Source organism: Hemitrygon akajei, chromosome 17 (genome assembly GCF_048418815.1).
Source record: "Hemitrygon akajei chromosome 17, sHemAka1.3, whole genome shotgun sequence".
Lineage (NCBI taxonomy): Eukaryota > Metazoa > Chordata > Chondrichthyes > Myliobatiformes > Dasyatidae > Hemitrygon > Hemitrygon akajei.
The window spans coordinates 54,979,296-55,002,147 of NC_133140.1; the positions used below are offsets into that span (position 1 = coordinate 54,979,296).

The 22,852-nt window shown below is 40.4% G+C and overlaps 1 protein-coding gene across 1 annotated transcript in view; it reads right to left on the reverse strand.

Annotated features, from left to right (window-relative positions):
• Positions 1-22,852, reverse strand: part of LOC140740706 (PH domain leucine-rich repeat-containing protein phosphatase 2-like) — a 133,438-nt gene that overhangs the window by 58,740 nt on the left and 51,846 nt on the right. Inside the window, exons 6-8 of the mRNA XM_073070152.1 lie at positions 20,629-20,777; positions 6,927-7,073; positions 1,899-2,129 (exon numbers count right to left, since the gene is read on the reverse strand). Of these exons, the coding sequence (XP_072926253.1) occupies positions 1,899-2,129; positions 6,927-7,073; positions 20,629-20,777 (527 nt within the window). The remainder of the gene's footprint in view (positions 1-1,898; positions 2,130-6,926; positions 7,074-20,628; positions 20,778-22,852) is intronic.

Below are 22,852 nucleotides of genomic sequence, written 5' to 3' on the forward strand. Positions count from 1 at the left end.
GCCCTGAGCTTTGATTTTACCCACCAATCTTCTATGTGGGACCTTATCAAATGCCTTCTGAAAATCGAGGTACACTACATCCACTGGATCTCCCCCGTCTAACTTCCTGGTTACATCCTCGAAAAACTCCAACAGATTAGTCAAGCATGATTTACCCTTGGTAAATCCATGCTGGCTTGGCCCAATCCTATCACTGCTAACTAGATATGCCACTATTTCATCCTTAATAATGGACTCTAGCATCTTTCCCACCACCGATGTCAGGCTGACAGGTCGATAGTTCTCTGTTTTCTCCCTCCCTCCTTTCTTAAAAAGTGGGATAACATTAGCCATTCTCCAATCCTCAGGAACTGATCCTGAATCTAAGGAACATTGGAAAATGATTACCAATGCATCCACAATTTCCAGAGCCACCTCCTTTAGTACCCTAGGGTGCAAACCATCTGGACCTGGGGATTTGTCAGCCTTCAGTCCCATCAGTCTTCTCATCACCGTTTCCTTCCGAATGTCAATCTGTTTCATTTCCTCTGTTACCCTATGTCCTTGGCCCATCCATACATCTGGGAGATTGCTTGTGTCTTCCTTAGTGAAAACAGATCTAAAGTACTCATTAAATTCTTCTGCCATTTCTCTGTTTCCCATAACAATTTCACCCAATTCATTCTTCAAGGGCCCAACATTGTTCTTAACTATCTTCTTTCTCTTCACATACCTTAAAAAGCTTTTGCTATCTTCCTTTATATTCCTGGCTAGCTTGCGTTCGTACCTCATTTTTTCTCCCCGTATTGTCTTTTTAGTTAAGTTCTGTTGTTCCTTAAACACTTTCCAATCATCTGTCCTCCCACACACCTTAGCTCTGTCATATTTCCTTTTTTTTTTAATGCTATGCAGTCTCTGACTTCCTTTGTCAACCACTGAGGCCCCTTTCCCCCCTTTGATTCCTTCCTTCTCTGGGGGATGAACTGATTTTGCACCTTGTGCATTATTCCCAAGAATACCTGCCATTGCTGTTCCACTGTCTATTCTTTTAGAACAGAGATGCTGAGAAATTACTTTAGTCAGAGGGTGGTAAATCTGTGGAATTTGTTGCCACAAGTGGCTGTGGAGGTCAAGTCATTGGGTGCATTTAAGGCAGAGATAGATGGGTTCTTGATTAGCCAGGGCATCAAAGGGAATGGGGAGAAAGCAGGGGAGTGGGGATGACTGGAAGAATTGGATCAGCCCATGACTGAATGGTGGGCAGACTTGATGGGCTGAATGGCCTACTGCCGCTCCTATATCTTATGGCCTAACATTTGAAAACAACTCATTATGCAACTTCCTACAAAGGATTAAAAAAACTGTTATAAATGTAATCCAGAGGTCACGTGGAAGAAATTGCACAAGTTTGCAAAACCATAGTTATTTGCCATGGATAGGCAGATAACTACGTAGCTTTCCAGTGGATGATAATAGAGTATTTTAGGCATTACAATACAAAACATACGCTGATATATATAAACATACATGGGGATTCCAGTAAATCTGGAATTAAATACATACAAGTTCCTAAATTTGTGACTTCAACATCACATTCAGTCTGCACAAACATTCCATTCCGTCAAGAATAATAGAAAAAGGTATGCTCTAAAATCGACAAATCCGGTTTTCAGAAACTTGAGAAAATTATCTTTAATTTAAAGCATAATGAATTGTAACTTAGTTATTAGTAGATTAAGTTACTGCAAATTCATTGAGTATAAACTGAACCCTCTTTGATTATATTTGGTTATAGATTAGTTCTCAGTAATCTTAATACACTGAGTATTTGTTTGTGATAATGTGCAACCAAATTGCAGAGACAGTGTCAGTTAAGTGAATTCATAGAGCCCCAGGCTTTGTATTTAATAAATCCTTACCTAAGATCCAGGTGCTTAATGTGAGTCATCTGTCCCAGTGTTTCCAATGTTAATGTCTGCAAATGGTTTCCAGCCATGCTAAGTTTATCTATAGCTGTCAAAATCGTACACACTGCTGGGATCGCTTTGAAGTCATTGAAGGACAAGCCAAGATGAATCAGCTGCTGCACATTTCCCAATTCTGAGGGCAAACTCTGAAGACAATTCCCATCCAGAATCAAAGTCTGTAGACTTGGAAAGAAAAGAAATTATATATTTTCTCTATAAATTTACATTAAATAACAGCCTAACTTGTTGAAAAGCACAAATGCTGATACAGTTCAGAAAACATTGGCGTGAGGGGCGGGGGGGGGGGGGGGGGGGGGGAAACACCTGAAGTGCTAGTTGAGAAAAGATTTAGTAACAGGTTCCTTTTAATCAAGAACAGTTTCAAAACTGAGTGAAAATAGATAAATGTATTGGTACATTTTAAATTAAAATAAACAGAAGGAAAGACAATAAAGATAGATATGAAATACTTCCGCTTCTGAGGGTATCTGAAAGCATTATCCATGAGATCCCTACGGACGTGGTAAAATTTTGTTATCCTGAGATAGGTTTTTAAAAATTTGAAATAGATTTTTCAAAAAATAAATGAAAATTTAAAAATTGTTAATTCACAACATGTACAAAAATCTAGTTCAAAACATTGATATTAGTTTAAACTACAGAAAAAGAAACCACCTATTTTTCACATCTAGGTCAAACGAATGGAAATGTGTTGAGTAAGGCAGTTAAAGGGCCTCAAAAGACTGAGGCCCACCTTGAAATTCAGTGCTGCAACGGGTAGCATTGCAGGATCACCATTTGCTCAAAACCTCCAATGTGCAATGTGTAATGATGTTTTCCAGAGATTCCCTCCAGAACCACTGGCTGAAGCAGTGCACATCCTGGCCAATACAAAATATTTAACAAGTCATTTCTATATGTGGATGACACAAAAATAAGTGGTATTGCAGGCAGTGTATAAGATAATAAAAAATTACATCGGGATCTTGACTGACAAATGGCTTTTAATCCAGATATATGTGAGGTATTGCTTTTAGGAGATCAAACCAGGGGAGTACTTGTATAAAAAAAAACAAGATTCTGCAGATCCTGGAAATCCAGAGCAACACACACAAAATGCTGGGTGAACTTAGCAGGTCAGGCAGCATCTATTGAAATGAATAAATAGTCAATGTTTCAGGCTAAGACTATACCTCTTCCCACCCTGTCTCCTGTAAAACTGCCATTTCCTCGTCTCTGTCACATCTATTCCCAGATTTCAGGACATTGCAGATGTTATCCTCCTCCTTCAAAGAACAGGGCTTCCCTCCATTCACCACTGATGCTGCCCTTGTCCACATCTCCTCCATTTCCCAGACATTGAGCTCACCCCATCGTCCGCTGCCTTAAAAGGGATAGAGTTCCTCCTGTCCTCAGTTAGCATTCCATGAGCCTCTGAATCCAATACATCATTCTCCACAACTTCCACCATGTTCAACAGACCCTAACTCCAAAAACACCTTTACCTCCCTCCCACTCTTCACTTTCCTCAGGGATCGCTCCCTACATGATCCCCATGTCCATTTGTCCCTCCACACTAATCTCCCTCCTGGCACTTATTCCTGCAATGACAGAAGTACTATATCTGCCTATTCACCTCCTCCCTTACCTCCATTCAAGGCCACAAATAGTCCGGGGTGGGGGTGGGGCTTTTTGCCAAGCACCTCTGCTCTATCTGCGGAAACTGAATTTCCCGGAGGCCAACCATTTTATTTCTTATCACCATTCCTGCTCTAACATGTTAGCCCATGGCCACCTCTTCAGCCATGATAAAGCCACTCTCAGGGTGGAGGAGCAACCCTTACATTCCATCTGGGTAGCCTCCAACTTAATGGCATGAACAATGATTTCTCCAACTTCTGTTAACTTTCCCCCCCCCCCCCCCCCCCGGTTCCCCTTCCCTTTTCAATTCCCCACTCTGGCCATTTACCTCTTCTCCTCAGCTGCCTACCACCCGCCCCATGGAGCCCCTCTTCCTTTCTTTTCTCCCATGGTCTCCCATTCTCCTCTCCTATCAGATTCCTCCTTCTCCAGCTCTTTGCCTTTCCACCTCCCAACTTCACACTTCACTCCCCCCTCCCACCACCACCTTCTTATTCTGGTATCTTCCCACTTCCTTTCTAGTCCTGATAAAAGACCTTGGTCCAAAATGTCAACTATTTATTCACTACAAGTGCACAGTTTTCTGAATGTCACGGGTATGTAGAGAGGGTGGCGAAGGTGGCAGGCTGGTCTTCTTCATTTGGAGCACTGACAATAGGAGTTGGGAAATTATGAGCCATACAAGATGTTGTCAAGACTGCATCTGAAGTATTACGTACAGTTGTGGTCACCTGTTATAGGAAAAATGCAGAAAATATTTACCAGGATGTTGCCTGGATTTGGGGCCTTGAGTTGCCAGAAGAGGTCTAGGACTTTATTCTCTTGAATGTAGGGGCATAGGGTGAAAGCACAGTCCTTTTCCCAAGGGGATGTGCTAAAAACAAGAGGGCACAGGTTTAAGATCAGCAGTAATGGATTTATAAGGGATATCAGTGCAGCTTTTTCACACAAAGGCTGGTATCTATTTGGAAATGAGCCGTTAGTAGTGGTTGAAGCAGCTACATCAACAACATTTAAAAGCTACATGGATGGAGAGGTTTAGAGGGCTATGGTCAAATGCGAGCAGATGGGACACTGGGCAATACTGGGCCAGAACACTTCTTTCCATGCAATACAATCTGATGACTCTTAGTAAATCCAATAGCTAATTGAGGAGATGCATCTTTCCTAATAGATAGTCCACTGCAGAATGTGCCATCACAAAATAGTTGAGGGAATCAAAAGAAGGGAGGCTAATAGATAGATAAAAGCAACTTAAAGATCGATTGAGAGTGGTGGTTAAAAAGAGAAGAGATTATGTGAAATCTATATTTAACTTGTTCATTTATTTATTTATTTAGAACTGCAAAAGCTGAATGGGCCCTTACGACCCAACATGCCGCAATGCCCAGCAGCCCACCTAAACACTAGCCTAGAAACAGGACAATTTACAATGACCAATTTAACCTACTAACTGGTATGTCTTTGGACTGTGGGAGAAAACCAGAACATCTGGAGAAAACCCATGTGGTCATGGGGAGAATGTACAAACTCCTTACAGATGGAGCTGTAATTGAACTCCAAAACCGCTACCTATCACAGCACCAAGAATAGTAGAATGGCCTTCTTCTGTCATAATTGCATAATTTTTTTTTTAAAAATCAGTAACAATATCAATTACAGAAAAAAGCTGAACAATAGACATAAAACTGGTAGATTTTGCTTGTTGTTTTGGGCTCAATAAAATTAAAGATATTACAAAGATAAAAAGAAGAGAAATTGATGTGAGAACAGATGTATTTTGCATGTGATTATGCACTATTGGATGACTTATGCAAACATTTCATAGGCATTGAAAATTTAGATAAGCATAAATTGACGAATAAAAAAATACCGTGGCTTGAAAAAAGTATTCCGCCCCCACAACTATTTACACATTTTACTGTCTCATTTTCTAAATTTAAAATACATTGAAGAAGAGTTTTTGAGCTAATCTACAAAACATTGTGCATCGTGCAGATTCAAAAGAAAAATTCCAATTTAATAAATGTCAACAATTTACTAAAAATTAAAAACCAATATTGTGAGGAAAAAATATTCATCCTCTTTGTAATTACTATGCTTACTTTCCTCAGGTGCAATACTGTATATTACCTTACAAAACTCACACAATATGTTGATGTACAAAATTGGAGGAACATCCGAATAAGTATCCCCTTTCTCTGTAAGGTCCAACAGTATGGTAGATCTTCAACAGATCAAACCAAAATGAAGACAAAAGAGCATTCAAGACAAGTCAGGGAAATGATAATAGAAAAGCACAAATCTGGGGAAGAATACAAGACCATCGCAAAGGCACTGAACATACCTCAGAGCTTGGTGCAGTACCTCATGAAAAAGTGGAAAAAAACATGAAACCACAGCCACATAGCCCAGGTCAGACTGTCACTCTATACTTAGAGGGAATGTTAGCATCACTGTAGCCACTCCTACTATTGCCATTGTTCTCCACAAACTGACTTGAGCTGCACAAGTCCGTGGCCACATCTGGAGGTAAGTTTTGTGGCTCCACAATCTCTAAGGCCATGCACAAAAAGGGTATTTACGGAACGTTTTGGCATCAACAGTAAGCAGTATGTGTGACACAAATCTAATGATGTACATCAGCCAACTAACACCATTCATGGCAGCATCATGATATGGGAACGCTTTTCAGCAGTAGGGACTGAAAATCCACTCAAGATTGAAGGGAAGATGAATGCTGCTAAATACAGGGAGATCCTGGATAAAAACTGAGGACCTTCTCTACCCAAGTGGCTTCAAATGAAGAAAACTGATGTCCTTGAGTAGCTTTGTCACAATCCTGACCTCAACTCGATCCAACATCTGACAAGACCTCAAGATTTCTGTTGACCATCGCTCCCCAAATAACCTGGCATAGCTTGAGCAATTTTGTAGGGAAGAAACTTGCTCCATCATGCTGTGCAAAACTAATAGACTTACCTAAAAAGTCTACTGTGTGTAATAGTAGCAAGAGGTGGCTCAACTAAGTACTGAGCAAAGAGGGATGAATACTTTTGAAGTGACATTTCAGCTTTTGAATTTTTAGTTTTTCATATTTTACAATTTTCCCTGTTTTTTGGGGGGTTCTACTGTGAAAACAAGAGCATGTGATTTACAAATAAAAACTCAGTTAAATTGATCAAAATTCCTGGTCGTAATATTCACTTATGTGAACAAAGGGCTAAATACTTTTGGAAGGCACTGTAACTGTTTTCATCAGAAGTTAAACCAAGATGTGAATTAGCATATAAAATAAATTATTTAACTTCTATATGTGAATTATTTTATAATACTTACTTCTTTAAGTTTCCAATCTCTTCAGGAATGTCATGTATCCTGTTACAGGAGAGGTTGACTTCGGTAAGAGTTGCAATTTCACATAAGGATGCTGGAAATTTTGTCAGTTTATTATTCGACAGATTCAGGCTTTTCAGTTGAGTAAATCTACATTTTTAAAAAAATTAAAGGAATTAGACCCTAGAATACTCCAACAGTCCACACTTACTTCTTGCTACTCTACTTTGATTGCTCTATGACTTGGCTCCAAAACTCAGAAATCAATATGGAGGGCTGTGCCATACATGAAAGTGCTGCACTGACAGTTAAGATCTTCCAAAGCCTGATTTATTGTGCAGGGAGACAATGTGGAATTTCCCAAATATTTCAATAAACTGGCTCTACAATTTCTCCTTTGGCTATTTGTTTTATGAAGTATGAATGGATAATGGCTAAATGGTAAGGGTGTCATTCTCATCTGTATGGAAGAAATCTTTCTCCCCCTTTTCAACTTTAGTGTGTTAAGATACATCATACATTCTGTTGGAGATCAAGACAATACAGTCAAAATAGTAGCACACTGTTCATTCGTTATGTGCTGTGTTATATAATGTGGGAGATCATGGTCTTTCCATGACCATAATCGTTCTTGGCAAATTTTTCTACACAAGTGGTTTGCCATTGCCTTCTTCTGGGCAGTGTCTTTACAAGATGGGCAATCCCAGCCATTATCAATACTCTTCAAAGATTGTCTGACTGGCATCAGTGGTCGCATACAGTACTTGTGATATGCACAGCTGCTCATGTGACCATCCATCACCTGCTCCAATGCCTTCAAGTGACCTTGATCGAAGGGCGAAGCAGGTGCTACACCTTGTCCAAGGGTGACCTGCAGACTAGCAGAGGAAAGAAGTGCCTCGCACCTCCTTTGGTAAAGACTTAACTCCACCCTGCCACCCAAACAGTAGTATTACAAAGGCATTTATTTTTAATACTACCTTTATAGTATATCTGAAAACACATGAATTAATCAACAGTTTGAGCCCTTTGCAAAATGCCAGAGGATCCCCTAACGGCAGCCACTGCAAAAGCAGAGGATCTCACCACAGTAATCATTATCAAGGACCATGGGAACATCATTACTTCACTTCTGACTGCAAATACTGGGCCTCAGTTTAATTCAGAATCGAACAATGGGACTCATTATTTTTCATTGCACCTGTACCTTATGTGCACACGTACACAAAACATTAAATTCAGCTTGAATTGTTTTTATGATCAGGGCATGTTCTACTTTCAAATACATAGCTTTCCTCAGAGTAGCTGTAAAAAATTATATTTTGAATAAATATTATACCCTAATAATACATGATGACTCTCATCATTATACATACCTTAATCAGATTACACCATCCCCCACTCACCAATCTCCAATGCTCCAGAGAAAACAATACAAGTTTGTCGAGCCTCTCCTTAAGACTAATACTCTCTAATCCAAGCAATATCCTGGTGAACCTCATCTGCAATCTCTTTAGAGCTTACACATCCTTCTTGATGCCAGAATTGCACACAATACCCCAAATGCAACCTAACCAAAGTTTACATGACTGCAATGTAACTTCCCAACTTTCGTACTCAACACCTCAATCAATGAGGACAAGTCTGCTGAACACCTTCTTTACCACTATCTGCTTGTGTTGCCATTTTTAGAGATCTTGCACTCCAAGATCCCTCTGCACATCAATGATCCTTAGTGTCCTAAATTTAACGTATAGCTTCCTCTTACATTTGACCTGCCAAAGTGAAGCACATCACATTTGCCTTGATTAAACTCCCTCTGCCATTTCTGTCTATATTTCCAACAGGTAAACATCCTGCTGAATCCTTTGATGTGCATTTGAAGTATCTGCAATTGGTTCTGGTCACCACACTAAAGGAAGGACAAGATTACACTGAAGACAATGCAGAGGAGGTTCATAAAGATGAAGCTTTCAGTTAGGAGAGATGTGGAGAAGGCTGAAGGTGAATTAATAGGGAAATACAAATTTATGAGGACAAAGACTGGATAGATGGTTGGAAACTTTTTCCCACAACAGACCGTTAAAAACTAGAAGGCGTAGGTTCAGGGTAAAGACTGACAGATTTGAAGGGGATGTAAGGAAGAACTTTTTCACCCAGTTGATGGTCAAAATATGGAATGCATTGCCTGAATAGATGCTAGAGGCAGGTACAACATCTAAAGAGCATTTAGATAGGCATTTGAATCACTAAAGCAGGCTCCAGACCATGTGCTGGTAAACTGGGTTAATATAGATAAGTACCTGATGTATATGTATATGCTCAATATCTTGTTTCATGCCATGTTGTAAATTCTGCTTCATGATAAACTCAGAACAATTTTGATCAATTGTCAATTAGATCAGATCCTGTACCTTCAAATTTTGTTAAAATCAGAAAATTAGGCTGATGTGAGGTTTGTTTCAGAAGAAGGTAGCACCATCAAGATCTGATATGTACACCACTTTGAAATATAAAATACATGCCACCATATTGTGGAAGAACGCAGATCCAGCAATCTATCTCTTAGGCAGTGATATTGGCGTGAGGTCCTAAAAAACTGGAGAAAATCCATAGTGGGGATTCAAATGGAAAATATGCGCCCAATATACCTTGAACTTGATTGTTCATTCTTCATTCCCAATGCTGTCACACAAAAATATAATTTAAAGCTTAAAGTCGCTCTTATAACTAGGTTTACAAAATAAAAGTTATTTGATTCATTATATCCAGGATTGTACCAGTTAAAGTGATCCAAAACCTCTTTCACTACTCTTCATCTCCTTACTCCTTTATTTATAGCATTGCTGGTGGGACGTTTTCAGGTTTAAAACCAGTAACAATAAAAGGATGGTGATTATATTTAGCATGTACTCTGGAAGGAAACCTGCAGGTGGCAGCATTCCATGGTGCCTGTTGATGACAAAGATTGACGATTCGGTTGGTATTGCTGAGGAATATAAAAAGCATTCTGCGATGTCAAACTGCAGCCTGGTTTCCTGGAGGGAATAATGATCATGGTGGTAAACAGAATGCCCAGGCCATTTTCCCTGAATGATTAGAGCTGCACTCAAGGCAAGTGAAGGGTAGCATGGTGGTTAGCACATCATTTTACAGCCTCAGCTGTTAAGATCGGGATTCGATACCCGCCACTGTCCGCAAGAGGTTTGTACGGTCTCCCTTTGACCTCACGCATTTTTTCCCACATTCCAAAGATGAGTGGTGAGGATTAGTGAGTTTATAAGCATGCTATTACAATGCTGGAATCATAATGACATTTGTGACTGCCCAACACAATCCTCAATGATTTGATTTGATTCAAACAATTCATTTCACTGTATGTTTCGATGCATGTGTGATTTTAAAAAGCTGATCTTTCCTGGTTTTAATGTTTTCTTTCATTTTAATCACTGTTGTCTTCTGGTTTGTAGACAGTGGAATGAGTATATGGAATCATGCAGTGAATCACTCACAGCTGCTTCTGACCAGTTGTTATAGCCAGAGCAGTTATATAATCATTGTTGCTGTTGAAGGGAGCGGTAGGTGATGAACTCAGTGATGCTAACAAATGTGTCGACTAGTTTGACAGATTCATTCTGCTTGGAGATAGTCACTGCCTGGTATTTGCATGATGCAAAGATTACTTGCTGTTTAGGTTTTGCTACATGGAGGAATCAGTTGCTTCATTTTCTGAGGAGCTGCAAATAATACTGAACATTCTGCAGTGAATAATGAACAGCACCACTTATGTTAGGTCACTGATGATACAGCTGAAAATGGCATATCCCCAGGACTCCACTCCAGAATGTTTCTATAATAATCGCAGTAATTAGCCAAATTTGATTTGTCCTGTCTTTTGTGAACGCAACACATATTTGCAATGTTTGACTTTGTAATGTAGATGTGTCAGAGTTGTAGCTATAATGAAACAGTTTAAAAATGTGACTAGCTCTGGTGCACATCTTCATGCACTAAAACTGGAACACTGTCCAATCCCATTACCATCACTACATCCAGCCTATTCTAGAGTTTCTTAAATAACACACAGACTGGAAATTAGCTTTTATGATGATGAGGACCTTCAGAAAAAAGTTAGATGAAGAGGCTGAAAGTGCTTTAATCTTGCATTAGCTCTCGTGTGCTAACTTCCAACATAGTTAAGCAAAGAAATGGTCCTGGTGACCCTTCTTCCAATTAACTGTTTAATTGTTCGCCATTTATGACTTTGTTGAACTCTTATCCAATCCCGTCAATCACTTACCCACAGCTTACCACACATGCAGTCTTGTGTTGTAGCTTTGCCAAGTTGATATCTAATTCTTAGGTTTACCTTTCTATACTCATTGATCCAAGGTTGGCTTGATGGTAAGGGGAGTGCAAAGGATATGCCTAAACCAGCAATTTGTAGTGGAATACAATTCAGGAGCTGCTGATATTTTGATCTGTTAGGACTGTCCTGTTCTTCCCACTTCCTTTCCAGTCCTGATAAAGGGTCTTGGCCTGAAACATTGACCCTTTATTCATTTCTAGAGATGCCACTGGACCTGCCAAGTTTATCCAGCATATCGATTTCCAGAATTGGCAGAATCTCTGAAACTGAAACTATGCTATCTAGCTCAACAGGCTGGGAAGTGCTAAATATATGGAGATAGGACTTCGTCTCTAAAACAACAGGTGCAGTGCTCACCTCGCTGAGATTTTCAACAAGTTGGCTGATGAGAAGATCAAGTAAAACTACCTTCATTTTGGTTCATGCAGCAGTTCCAATCTGGAAGCTATACCCTTCGATATTCAACCACTTCAATAAGTGATATTGTTGTTCCTCTGTGTGCCTTGGGGTAGGTGCATCAGGCAATAACCTTGCCATTTCTTTAGCATTGGTTTGGTTGTTTTTTTTTTAAAACGTGGCTGAGTTGTTAGCTCTATGCTTAATCCAAAACAATGGAAAGTATTCAAGGAGCCATCTGGATCTGAACCCAGGACCACTCACCTCGAAGCCCAGTACGGATGCCACTAAACCACCGGCCAGAAATAAGTGATATTGGTACAAAATTAATCAATTGAAAGTCTCCATCCAGAATACATTCTGTACGCTTGCCATTCTCAGTGATTCTTCAAATGCTATTCAACATGCACCAACTAGTATGAACAGATAAAATGAGACAAATGCCATCTTCCCTAAGCTATGAAAACTCCTGACGATGAATACTTGCCATTTCTTGCGATGTATGACCTGCTGTTATGGGATCTCAAGTCAAAGATGTTGACTGTCAGTGTTACTCCTTCTTGATTGTGCAATACTATGCCTGGCAATTTTGACCAGTCACTGGAACAGGAGATGTTCAGGTCTACAACTGAGGAATCTGCCATGTTGATTGAGGGTTAATCATCTTTCAGTACAACTTTATTGAGCTGTTTCTGTGGGACAGCTCTCCAAATTTAAACATCAGCCCTGAGGAATTTGTGAGGGGAAAATTGGACTAATATGTGGGGAACTTTAGAGTGAAACTGACTTTGGTGCATCTCCATTCAGCAGAAAAACGGATTGCGGAATACAAAGTAAATGCAAAATTCTGTCATTAACAAAATTAAGTTTAGCAGTACATGCATAATGGATGGTAGAAAGCCAGAAGTATTGCTTATGCAATGGACCTTGAAGATGCACTTCAGTTAAACAAGATTCGTAATCAGCAAATCTAACTGGGTTTTTTTGTTCTATACCTTGAAAAAGATAGGAAACCATTTCAACTATCGAGTCCAGGTTGACTGCTAACAGGGCAATCCAATCAATCCTATTCCCTGCCTCCTGAATTCATGACAACATAGCAATTATTCTTAGTCACATGTAGACTTATTAGCTTTGAATTTTTTTGCTATTCATTAAAGGGTAATTTAAAATTACTTAATTTACATGAATTTTGAAATGTGGGAGGAAAACAGAAGCACACAACAGAAACTCATGCAAACTTCAGACAGCATCCAAAGTCAGGATCAAACTGAAGCTCTGGGTCAACATCACTAACTAATGCATCACTATGACTGTCACTAACTAAAATAAAACTTTAAAATTCCATTATTTCCCTAAATTTTTGCATATTTTATATAAAATTTGTTCAGAACCACCTTCAATAATTAATGACCAAACAATAACTTCACATCATTTTTAGAAGTTTCCCAATGGATACTGGAAAATTAATAAAACAAATAGTATAAAATTGTCCTCTTAAGACATTATTACAAAATTGAAAAGCTGTGGCATCTACAGTTTGGGTTTGAAAAAAAAAATGAAAATCAATTTAAGATCTTTCCTTATAATGAGAAATATTCTGTGTTTTTCCTTCACTCAGTGGTTAAATAAATTAACATTTTTCCCAACTACAAGAAAATCACCTCTGATAAATTTGCTAGAGCTCTTCAATAATGTAACAAGCATTCATCCAGAGTACATTTGATAAAGTGCCACGTAAAAGGGTCTTTCTCTAGCTGCAAAGATGCAGCCAGTGGACTACCACAAGGTCAAGGCTCTCAATTCTTTACTATATGCACACTAATGGCTTGGAGGAGCAAAAAGAGTGAAAGTTACTCAAAAATATGCCAACATGAAAACAGATGAGAAAGTATACAATGATGAGGATAAGTGGACTCTGCAACAGGGGACAGAATGGCTGAGTGAGCTGCTAGAACTTGGCAAATGTAATTTAACTTTGCAGAAGTGTGAGGTCATGCACTCCAGTGGGAGGAATAGAAAGGCAGATTATTTTCTGAAGAAGAGAATTGCAAATGAGTGGAATACAGATGGATCCAAATGTTCCATCTGTTCCAGAGAAGGATCATTCCAATCATAAAGGTTATTTGTGAGGCCACACCTGGAGTAAGTACTAGCACTGTGTACAGTTTTAGCTCGCTGATTTAAGAAAGAATATATTAGCGTGAAGGTTACCCAGAAAATACTCACAGGGATAACTCCTGTGTTGTCCTACCACAAACAGCTAAAAAAAATATGTAGGGAGGGTATGGCAGGGCAGATTCCAGATGTTTCAACTAGTGAGAGAGGCCTGAATGAGGGGACATTAAAAAAAAGATAAGGAATTGGTCATTTAAAATTGATACATACAGAATTTTCACCTTAAAGACAGTAGCAAAACTCAAATGCTCTATCCCAGAGGATTATGGAGGGTGAGCACTGGTAGTGCTTAAAAAGGAGGTAGATAGCAACATGTACAACGCCCTGGAGGAACTCAGCAGGTCGGGCAGCATCTGTGGAAACGAGCAGTCAACGTTTCGGGCTGAGATGCTTCGTCAGGACTGAAGAGGAAGGGGGCAGGGGCCCTATAAAGAAGGTGGGGGAGGGTGGGCTGGTAGGTGCCCACCCTCAATCAGAGGAAAGATCAAGGAGTGGGGGAGGGGAAGCAGGGAGGGGATAGGCAGGAAGGGTGAAGAAGGAATGTAAGGGGAAAGCACTGACCAAGGGTGTAGCTATGGTCACTCGCATGGGCCCCAGCTATGCCTGCCTCTTTGTGGGTTACGTGGAACAGTCTATGTTCCAAATCTATACTGGTACTGCTCCCCAACTTTTCCTTCACTACATCGTCGACTACATTGGTGCTGCTTCCTGCACCCATGCTGAGCTCATCAATTTCATCAACTTTGCCTCTAACTTTCACCCAGCCCTCAAATTCACTTGGTCCATCTTGGACACTTCTCTCCCCTTTCTCGATCTCTCGGTCTCCATCTCTGGAGACAGACTGTCCACTGACATCATCCATAAACCCACTGACTCTCATAACTATCTCGACTATACCTCTTCCCACCCTGCCAAATGCAAAAATGCTATTCCCTATTCCCAGTTCCTCTGTCTCCGCCGCATCTGCTCCCAGGATGAGGCTTTCCATTCCAGGACATCTCAACTGTCCTCCTTCTTTAAGGATCGGGGTTTCCCTTCTGCCATCATCAATGATGCCCTCACCCGCATCTCCTCCATTTCCCGCACTTCGGCACTTACCCCATCCTCCTGTCACCACAACAGAAACCGAGTTCCCTTTGTCCTTACCTACCACCCCACCAGCCTCCGGGTCCAGCATATTATCCTCTGCAATTTCCGCCACCTTCAACAAGACCCCACCACTAAGAACATCTTTCCCTCTCTACGGGATCGTTCCCCCCGTGACTGCTTGGTCCACACGTCCTTCCCCACAGATCTCCCACCTGGTACTTATCCCTGCAAGTGTAAGTGCTACACCTGTCCCTACACCTTCTCTCTTACCACCATTCAGGGCACCAAACAGTCCTTCCAGGTGAGGCAACACTTCACTTGTGAGTCTGTTGGGGTCATCTATTGCATCCGGTGCTCCTGGTGCGGCCTCCTCTACATCGGCAAGACCCAACGCAGATTGGGGGACCGCTTCGTCGAGCACCTCCGCTCCATGTGCCACAACAGACAGGATCTCCCGGTTGCCACCCACTTCAACTCTGCTTCACATTCCCATTCGGATATGTCCATACATGGCCTCCTCTATTGCCATGATGAGGCCAAACTCAGGTTAGAGGAGCAACACCTCATATACCGTCTCCAGCCCCTTGGCATGAACACTGAATTCTCCAACTTGCGGTAATTCCCTCCCTCTCCCTTCCCCCATCCCAGTTTCACTCTGCCTCCTCTTCCAGCTGCCTGTCACCTCTCTCATGATTCTGCCTTCTTCTACTACACAGTGCTTTCCCCTTACATTGCTTCTTCACCTTTCCTGTCTATCCCCTCCCTGCTTCCCCTCCCCCACCCCTTGATTTTTCCTCTGATTGGTTTTTCACCTGGCACCTACCAGCCTTCTCCTTCCCACCCTCCCCCTAACCTTCTTTATAGGGCCCCTGCCCCCACCCTCTTCAGTCCTGACAAAGGGTCTCGGCCCAAAACATTGACTGCTTGTTTCCACGGATGCTGCCTGACCTGCTGAGTTCCTTCAGCGTGTTGTATGTGTTGCTTTGACCACAGCATCTGCAGTGTACTTTGTGGTTAGGGGAGGCAGATAATTGTTGACTAAATGGAACTGACATATAAAGGGAGTTGAGGTTTGAGTAAGATCAGTTGTGATAATACAGAATAGTGATGCAGTATTATTAGATGATAAACCATAAGACATAGGAGCAGAATTAGGCCATCTGGCCCATTGAGTCTGCTCCACTATTCAATCATGGCTGATCCTTTTGTTTCTCCTCCTCAATCCCAGTTCCTGGCCTTCTCCCCACAACTTCTAATGCCACATCCAATCAAGAACCTATCAATATCTACCATAAATACGACCAACAACCTGGCCTCGATAGCTGCATGTGGCAACAAATTCACGACCCTTTGGCTAAAGAAATTTCTTCACATCTCTGTTTTGAAAGGGCATCCCTCTATGCGAGCCTGTGCCCTCTTGTCCTAGACCCTCCCTCCATGGGAAACTTCCTTTTCACATCTACTCTGTCTAAGCCTTTCAACATTCGAAATGTTTCAACGAGATCCCCCCCCCCCCCCACTTCCTTCTAAATTCCAGCAAGTACAGACCCACAGCCATCAAACATTCCTCGTATGATAACCCTTTTATTCCTGGAATCATCCTTGTGAATCTCCTCTGGATCCTCTCCAATGCCAAAACATCTTTTCTAAGATGAGGGGCCCAAAACTGCTCACAATACTCAAGGTGAGGCCTCACCAAGTGTCTTATAAAGCCTCAGCATCAAAAACTTGCTCATGTATTCTAGACCTCTTGAAATGAATGCTAACATGGCATTTGCGTTCCTCACCACTGACTCAACCTGCAAGTTAACATTTAGGGTGTTCTGCACAAGGACTCCCATGTCCCTCTGCATCTCAGATTCCTGTATTTTCTCCCCGTTTAGAAAATAGTCTGCACATTTATTTCTACTACCAAAGTGCATGACCATGCATTTTCTAACACTGTATTTAATTTGCCACCTTCTTGCCCGTTCTCCTAATCTGTCTTTCTTCTTCATCCTCCCTGTTTCCTCAACACTACCTGCCCCTCCACCAATCTTCGTATCATCTGCACACTTGGCAACAAAACCATCTATTCTATCATATAAATCATTTATATACAACATAAAAAGTGGTCCCAACAGTGACCCCTGTGGAATACCACTAGTCATCAGCAGCCAATCAGACAAGGATCCTTTTATTCCCACTCGATGCCTCCTACCAATCAGCCAATGCTCTAACCATGCTAGTAACTTTCCTGTAATACCATGTGCTCTTAACTTGGTAAGCAGCCTCATGTGTAGCACCTTGTCAGAGGCCTTATGAAAGTCCAAATATGCAACATCCACTGCATTCCCTTTTATCTGTCCTACTTGTAATCTCCTCAAAGAATTACAACAGGTTCATCAGGCAGGGTTTTCCCTGAAGGAAACCATGCTGACTTTGTCCTATCTTGTCCTGTGTCACCAAGTACTCCATCACCTTAACAATTGACTCTAACATCTTCCCAACACTGAGGTCAGGCTAATTGTACTATAATTTCCTTTCTGCTGCCTTCCTCCTTTCTTAAAGAGTGGAGTGACATTTGTAATTTTCCAGTCCTCTGGCACCATGCTGAAGTCCAGTAATTTTCAAAAGATCATTTCCAATACTACCTCTTTCAGAATCCTAGGGTGCAGTTCATCTGGTCTGGGTGACTTACGTACCTTTAGGTCTTCCAGCTTTTTAAGCACCTTCTCTCTTATAATAGTAACTGCACCCAGTTCTCTTCCTTCACACAATACAACATCAGACATACTGCTAGTGTCTTCCATAGCGAAGACTGATGCAAAATACTCATTTAGTTCATCAGCCATCTCCTTGTCCCTCATTATTTCTCCTGCCTCATTTTCTAGCAGTCCTATATCCACTCTCATTTTTCTTTTATTTTTAACATACTTGAAAAAACTTGTACTATCCACTTTGATATTATTTGCTAGCTTGGTTTCATATTTCATCTTTTCCTTTTTAATGATTTTTTTAGTTGCTCCCTGTAGGTTTTTAAAAACTTGCCAATCCTCTATCTTCCCACTAATTTTTGCTTTGTTGTATGCCCTTTCTTTTGCCTTTACAATAGCTTTGACTTCCCTTGTGAGCCACGGTTGTACTATTTTACCATTTGAGTATTTCTTCATTTTTGGAATACACATGTCCTGCATCTTCCTCATTTTCCCCAGAAACACACGCCATTGCTGCTCTGCTGACACCCCTGCCATCAGCTCCTTCCAATTTACTTCAGCCAATTCCTGTCTCAAACCATTGTAATTTCCGTTACTCCACTGAAATACTGCTACATCAGACTTTACTTTTTCCCTATCAAATTTCAAATTATTAAGCCTACTTCTTTTTCTTCAGTTTTTTTTTTTGAGCTAATGCTTCAATGGTCTTAAGGTTCGGGTGAAATCTGTGCCAAAGTCCAAAAATATAAAGGCATTTAAGATGCCAATAATTTATCAAATGTTTGCAGGAAGTTTTTTCCCTACTGCGGTCACTTTGCTGAACAGTTAACTGCCAGTTAACTGTCAGCTAACTATTACTTGGATTGCACTACCTGTATGTACAATTTATATTTTCATTTATATTTATCATTATTATTGTTATGAGCAGAGAGACAACATCTGCCAGAAGTAAATTCCTTGTATGTGCATAGGTACTTGGCAATTAAAGTCTGATTCTGATTCTGAATATATGGCATTTTAAAAACAAAGCCTAAAATGCTCGTTATTCCATAAAATTTACATTTTGCTAAAACATTTTCAGAACTTGTTTACTTCAATGCAAAATATAATCATACAAATACAGAGTGTAGAATACTACTCAAATTGGCAGTTGTGCACAGCAGGTAACAGACATGTCTTTTTCTGATTACTTGTATTGTTTATGATAACCAGTCAAGTCACAAAAGTTAATTTGCTGAATTTCAAGAATTATGAGGGTGGGGTGGGGACACCTGACATGTTTGATAATGCTCATACTTTTCAAATATATTGCAAATCCTCACAAGTTTAATATGCTTACTTCTCCTTTTAGTCCTTGTATGTCCTACAATGGTGTACCAACTGTTTAGCTTACCCCAAGATCAATCTAACCCTTCTTTCCAACATAACCCTTCATTTTTCTTTCATCCATATGCCTATCCAAGCAGCTTTAAATGTCTGTAATGTACCTGCCATTACCACCAACCCGGCACAAACTTACCATTCTTTTTTGGGGGGAACTACCTCTTACATCCCCCCTATACTTTCCTCCAAACAGCTTAAAGTTATTTCCTCTTGTATTCGCCATTGCTGCCCTGGGAAAAGGTTTTGGCTGTCCACTCTGTCTATGCCTCTTATCATCTTATATACCTTTATCAAGTCACCTCTCATCCTCCTTCACTCCAAAGAGAAAAAGCCCCAGCTCACTCAACCTCCCCTCATAAAGCATGATCTCTGATCCTGGCAGCATCCTGATTATCTCCTCTGCATCCTCTTTAAAGCTTTCACATCCATCTTGGTCCATGCTTGAACCAAGGCTATGATGAGGTCTGTTTTAACACATGAATTAATGGATCACTTATGAACATAAAATCTGGTAACTTTGCACTAACTGGTGGTGGTGGTGGCATCCATCGGTCTCGAGAGACCATGGATCTGTGCCTGGAGTTTCCAGGGCGCAGGCCTGGGCAGGGTTGTATGGGAGACCGGCAGTTGCCCAAGCTGCAGGCCTTCCCCTCTCCACACCACCGATGTTGTCCAAGGGAAGGGCACTAGGACCCATGCAGCTTGGCACCGGTGATGTCGCAGTGCCTTGCTCAAGGACACAAACATGCTGCCTCAGCTGAGGCTCGAACCAGTGACCTTCAGGTTACTAGTCTGATGCCTTGCCCACTAGGCCACGCGCCAACTTGCACTAACTACAGCACTTGTTTTGTTGATTTTGTGTTTTGCTTTTATTTTCAGCAAAATACACAGCTTTCATTTACATTTAATGTATAACCTAACGTAAATTTAGATGTTACAAGTTCAAACTGATTCTTGCTTCAAATCACTACAAAGCCACATTAAAATTTGCATATATTTTTTACAAATAGAAAATGCTGCCCAATTATTTTTATTTACAAACTAATTAGTTCTGTCTTCCAACCATCCGATAATTAATTTTGGAACCTCCCAAAAGCAAAGAAAGTGCACCCAAAGAATCTTCAGTTTTGTTTTGAAAAAGATAGTCACTTGGAGGCTTTATCAGTAATGAAGTTCACCAGACTAGTAATTCATAACCACCTTTTTATTACACCAACATAAATCCTGATTTATGTGTTGTTTGTGCATGTGGGTTCAACTTTTTGGTTAAATACAGAAAATGCTAGCCATTCTATTTGTCACTTCATAAAAGAGCTGGATTTTTTTTAAAGGCAGATAATTAAAAAGTAAACCACTTTATAACATCTTTCTAAATTCTCAAACAGAAAACAAAAATTTTGACCAGCTCTTATTGTAATCTCTAAGCACAAGTTGGGACAGCACAGTGGAGTAATTCGCACTTAACAGTTGACTTAGCCAGCAGTTCTTTACCACATCTTGCCAAAAGGTGCAAAATATTAAGATTGGCAAAGAAATGCTGATTAGAATATCATAATGGGATAACTAAAAAAAAACCACTGAAATGTTTAGATACCTGTTAAGGTTGCAGAGTCCAGTGTCAGCATGCATAAAATTATGCCGTAGATTAAGATGGGTGATATCTTGACTGAAGTAGAGATATTCAGGAAGCTCCTCAAGGCTGTAACATGACAGATCAACTGTACCAATTCGCTGTGAGACCACCTGCAGGTAAACCAACCGTTACTTAGCTGGTGCAGGTTGGAATGGTAGAGCAATAGCAGCTAATACAACAAATTGAACAAACGGTTCAACAGAGGAATGCAAGTTTCAAGAGAGTAATTGGCAGACATAAAATGATAAATACAATTGGAAACTTGAGCATTAGCAGACCTAAGGGTAAAGGAGGACAATAAAGAGCAGTAGGAGAAGCTATGTTCTGTGCTAAAGATTTCCTATTTCTAATTGGATAAGGCTGTGTGCTTTGCCCCCTGCTCTACTCATTGTACTTAAGACTGAGAGGCTAAGCACAGCTCCAGTTCTTCATTAGCAGAATTAAAGGTGGTGACGAATCAGCATATAGGAGGGAGATTGAAAATCTGGCTGAGTGGTTGTATATGGTGACATAAATCTACTTTGTTAATAAATTTACTTTGAACAAGTAACAAAGATACATCAAATGAAGTGGACAATACAGCAAAAAGGAATATAAACAGTAAAGCTAACCATATCCAATCCTGCATAAAAATCTAACAAGTGTTGTTGCATGACTCCTTGTGCTGTGTGACTTTCATTGCTGTGATGGGGTAGCAAACTCTATTGATAGGTAGGATTGGAAACACAAAGTGTCTGTATTCAAGCTTCCAAAATATTGATCAGATAAAGACACTGAATAAGGTATGAATATTGATATTCTTCATGTTTATGTATATAATAAAAACTGAAAATGTTGCAAGGCTCATGATGTGATTCAATTAATTGTGGAGAGAAACAAATGTAACATCAAAGTTGTTAGGTTTCATTGGACCTGCCATAAGCTTTTGAAAAGTCAGTGATCTAAAAATTTTTAAGTCCTTCCCTCCTTACAGATGATGCCAGACGAGCGGAATATTCAGTACAGAACAGCACAGGCCCTTCGGCATAATTCCATAATTTTCTTCATTTATTTCAGAATTTCAGCACCCTCACAACTGTACATTTACAACTATAACTATTTGACTAATTAAATGGCTTCAGATTGGTGCCTTTCTAATTGCAGAGCATATGCCAATAACTCTTTCAATTGCAGACCCACAGCATTTGAGCTGACTTAATAGGCACTGCAATTGTTGCAAATTCAGAAATGCTGCGCTGATGCAAAACCAAGTCCAGCTGAGATTAGAGCAGAGGGGTAGGGGAAAAAAAAGCCAGTAGTCAAAGGCTCCATAAAGCCACAGAAATAGTGGGAGAGTGGTTATATTTTAGGGTCAAATCAGCATTCAGTTAAGTGGAAGAAATCAGAGATTACTGGTAACACTTGAAAGGTCAAGCAGCATCTATGGAAAGAGACCTTTCATCAGAACTAAAGTTAGTAATCGAGTATGTTTATGTTGCAGAGGAAGTGGGAAGGTAGAAAGAATAAAGTGAACGTCTGTGAAAAGGAGGAGATCGAGAGATGCAAAAAAAATGGCGGTGCTGGCTTGTTAATTGCAGAAGTGAGATGCGGAATAGAAGAATACGAATGAGAATAATGAAGGGAAAAAATGGGGCAGTGGGAGTGGGGGAACGGTGTGCTGGAACTGTGAGATACAAATACTGCAGCTCCTGCAAGCATGAACTAAAATAAATGCTGAAATACTAAGACAAATAAGACTAAGCTAATGTTACCAGCTCTGACAAAGGGTCCTTGACCCAAAACATTGACTCACTTTCTCATTTCACCATTTTGTTTATTGTTTTAGACTTCAGCATTTGCAGTTTTTATTTTCATTTACTGTTACACTCTATAGATTCTCTCATCTTTCTTCCAAATTAATGCTCTTCCCTTGTTGAGTATTTGTTGGGATTGTGATGACTTGGTCCCACTCCAGTTTTGAGTTCTGAGGTGAATAACGAGCCAATGTGGAAACTGCAGGCTCTTCTGCAAATGGGAAAGTGTTCAACAAAGCAGGCTGGTACAGCTCAACTTGTTCACTACTCCTTTCATCATCTATGCAAGATTTCTGTGTACTCATAACACATTGACTTAAGGTTCTTAATTCCACCTCAAATGTTCATTCTGCACTTTGATTATACACTAACATCTCCCAAAAGGTATTAGA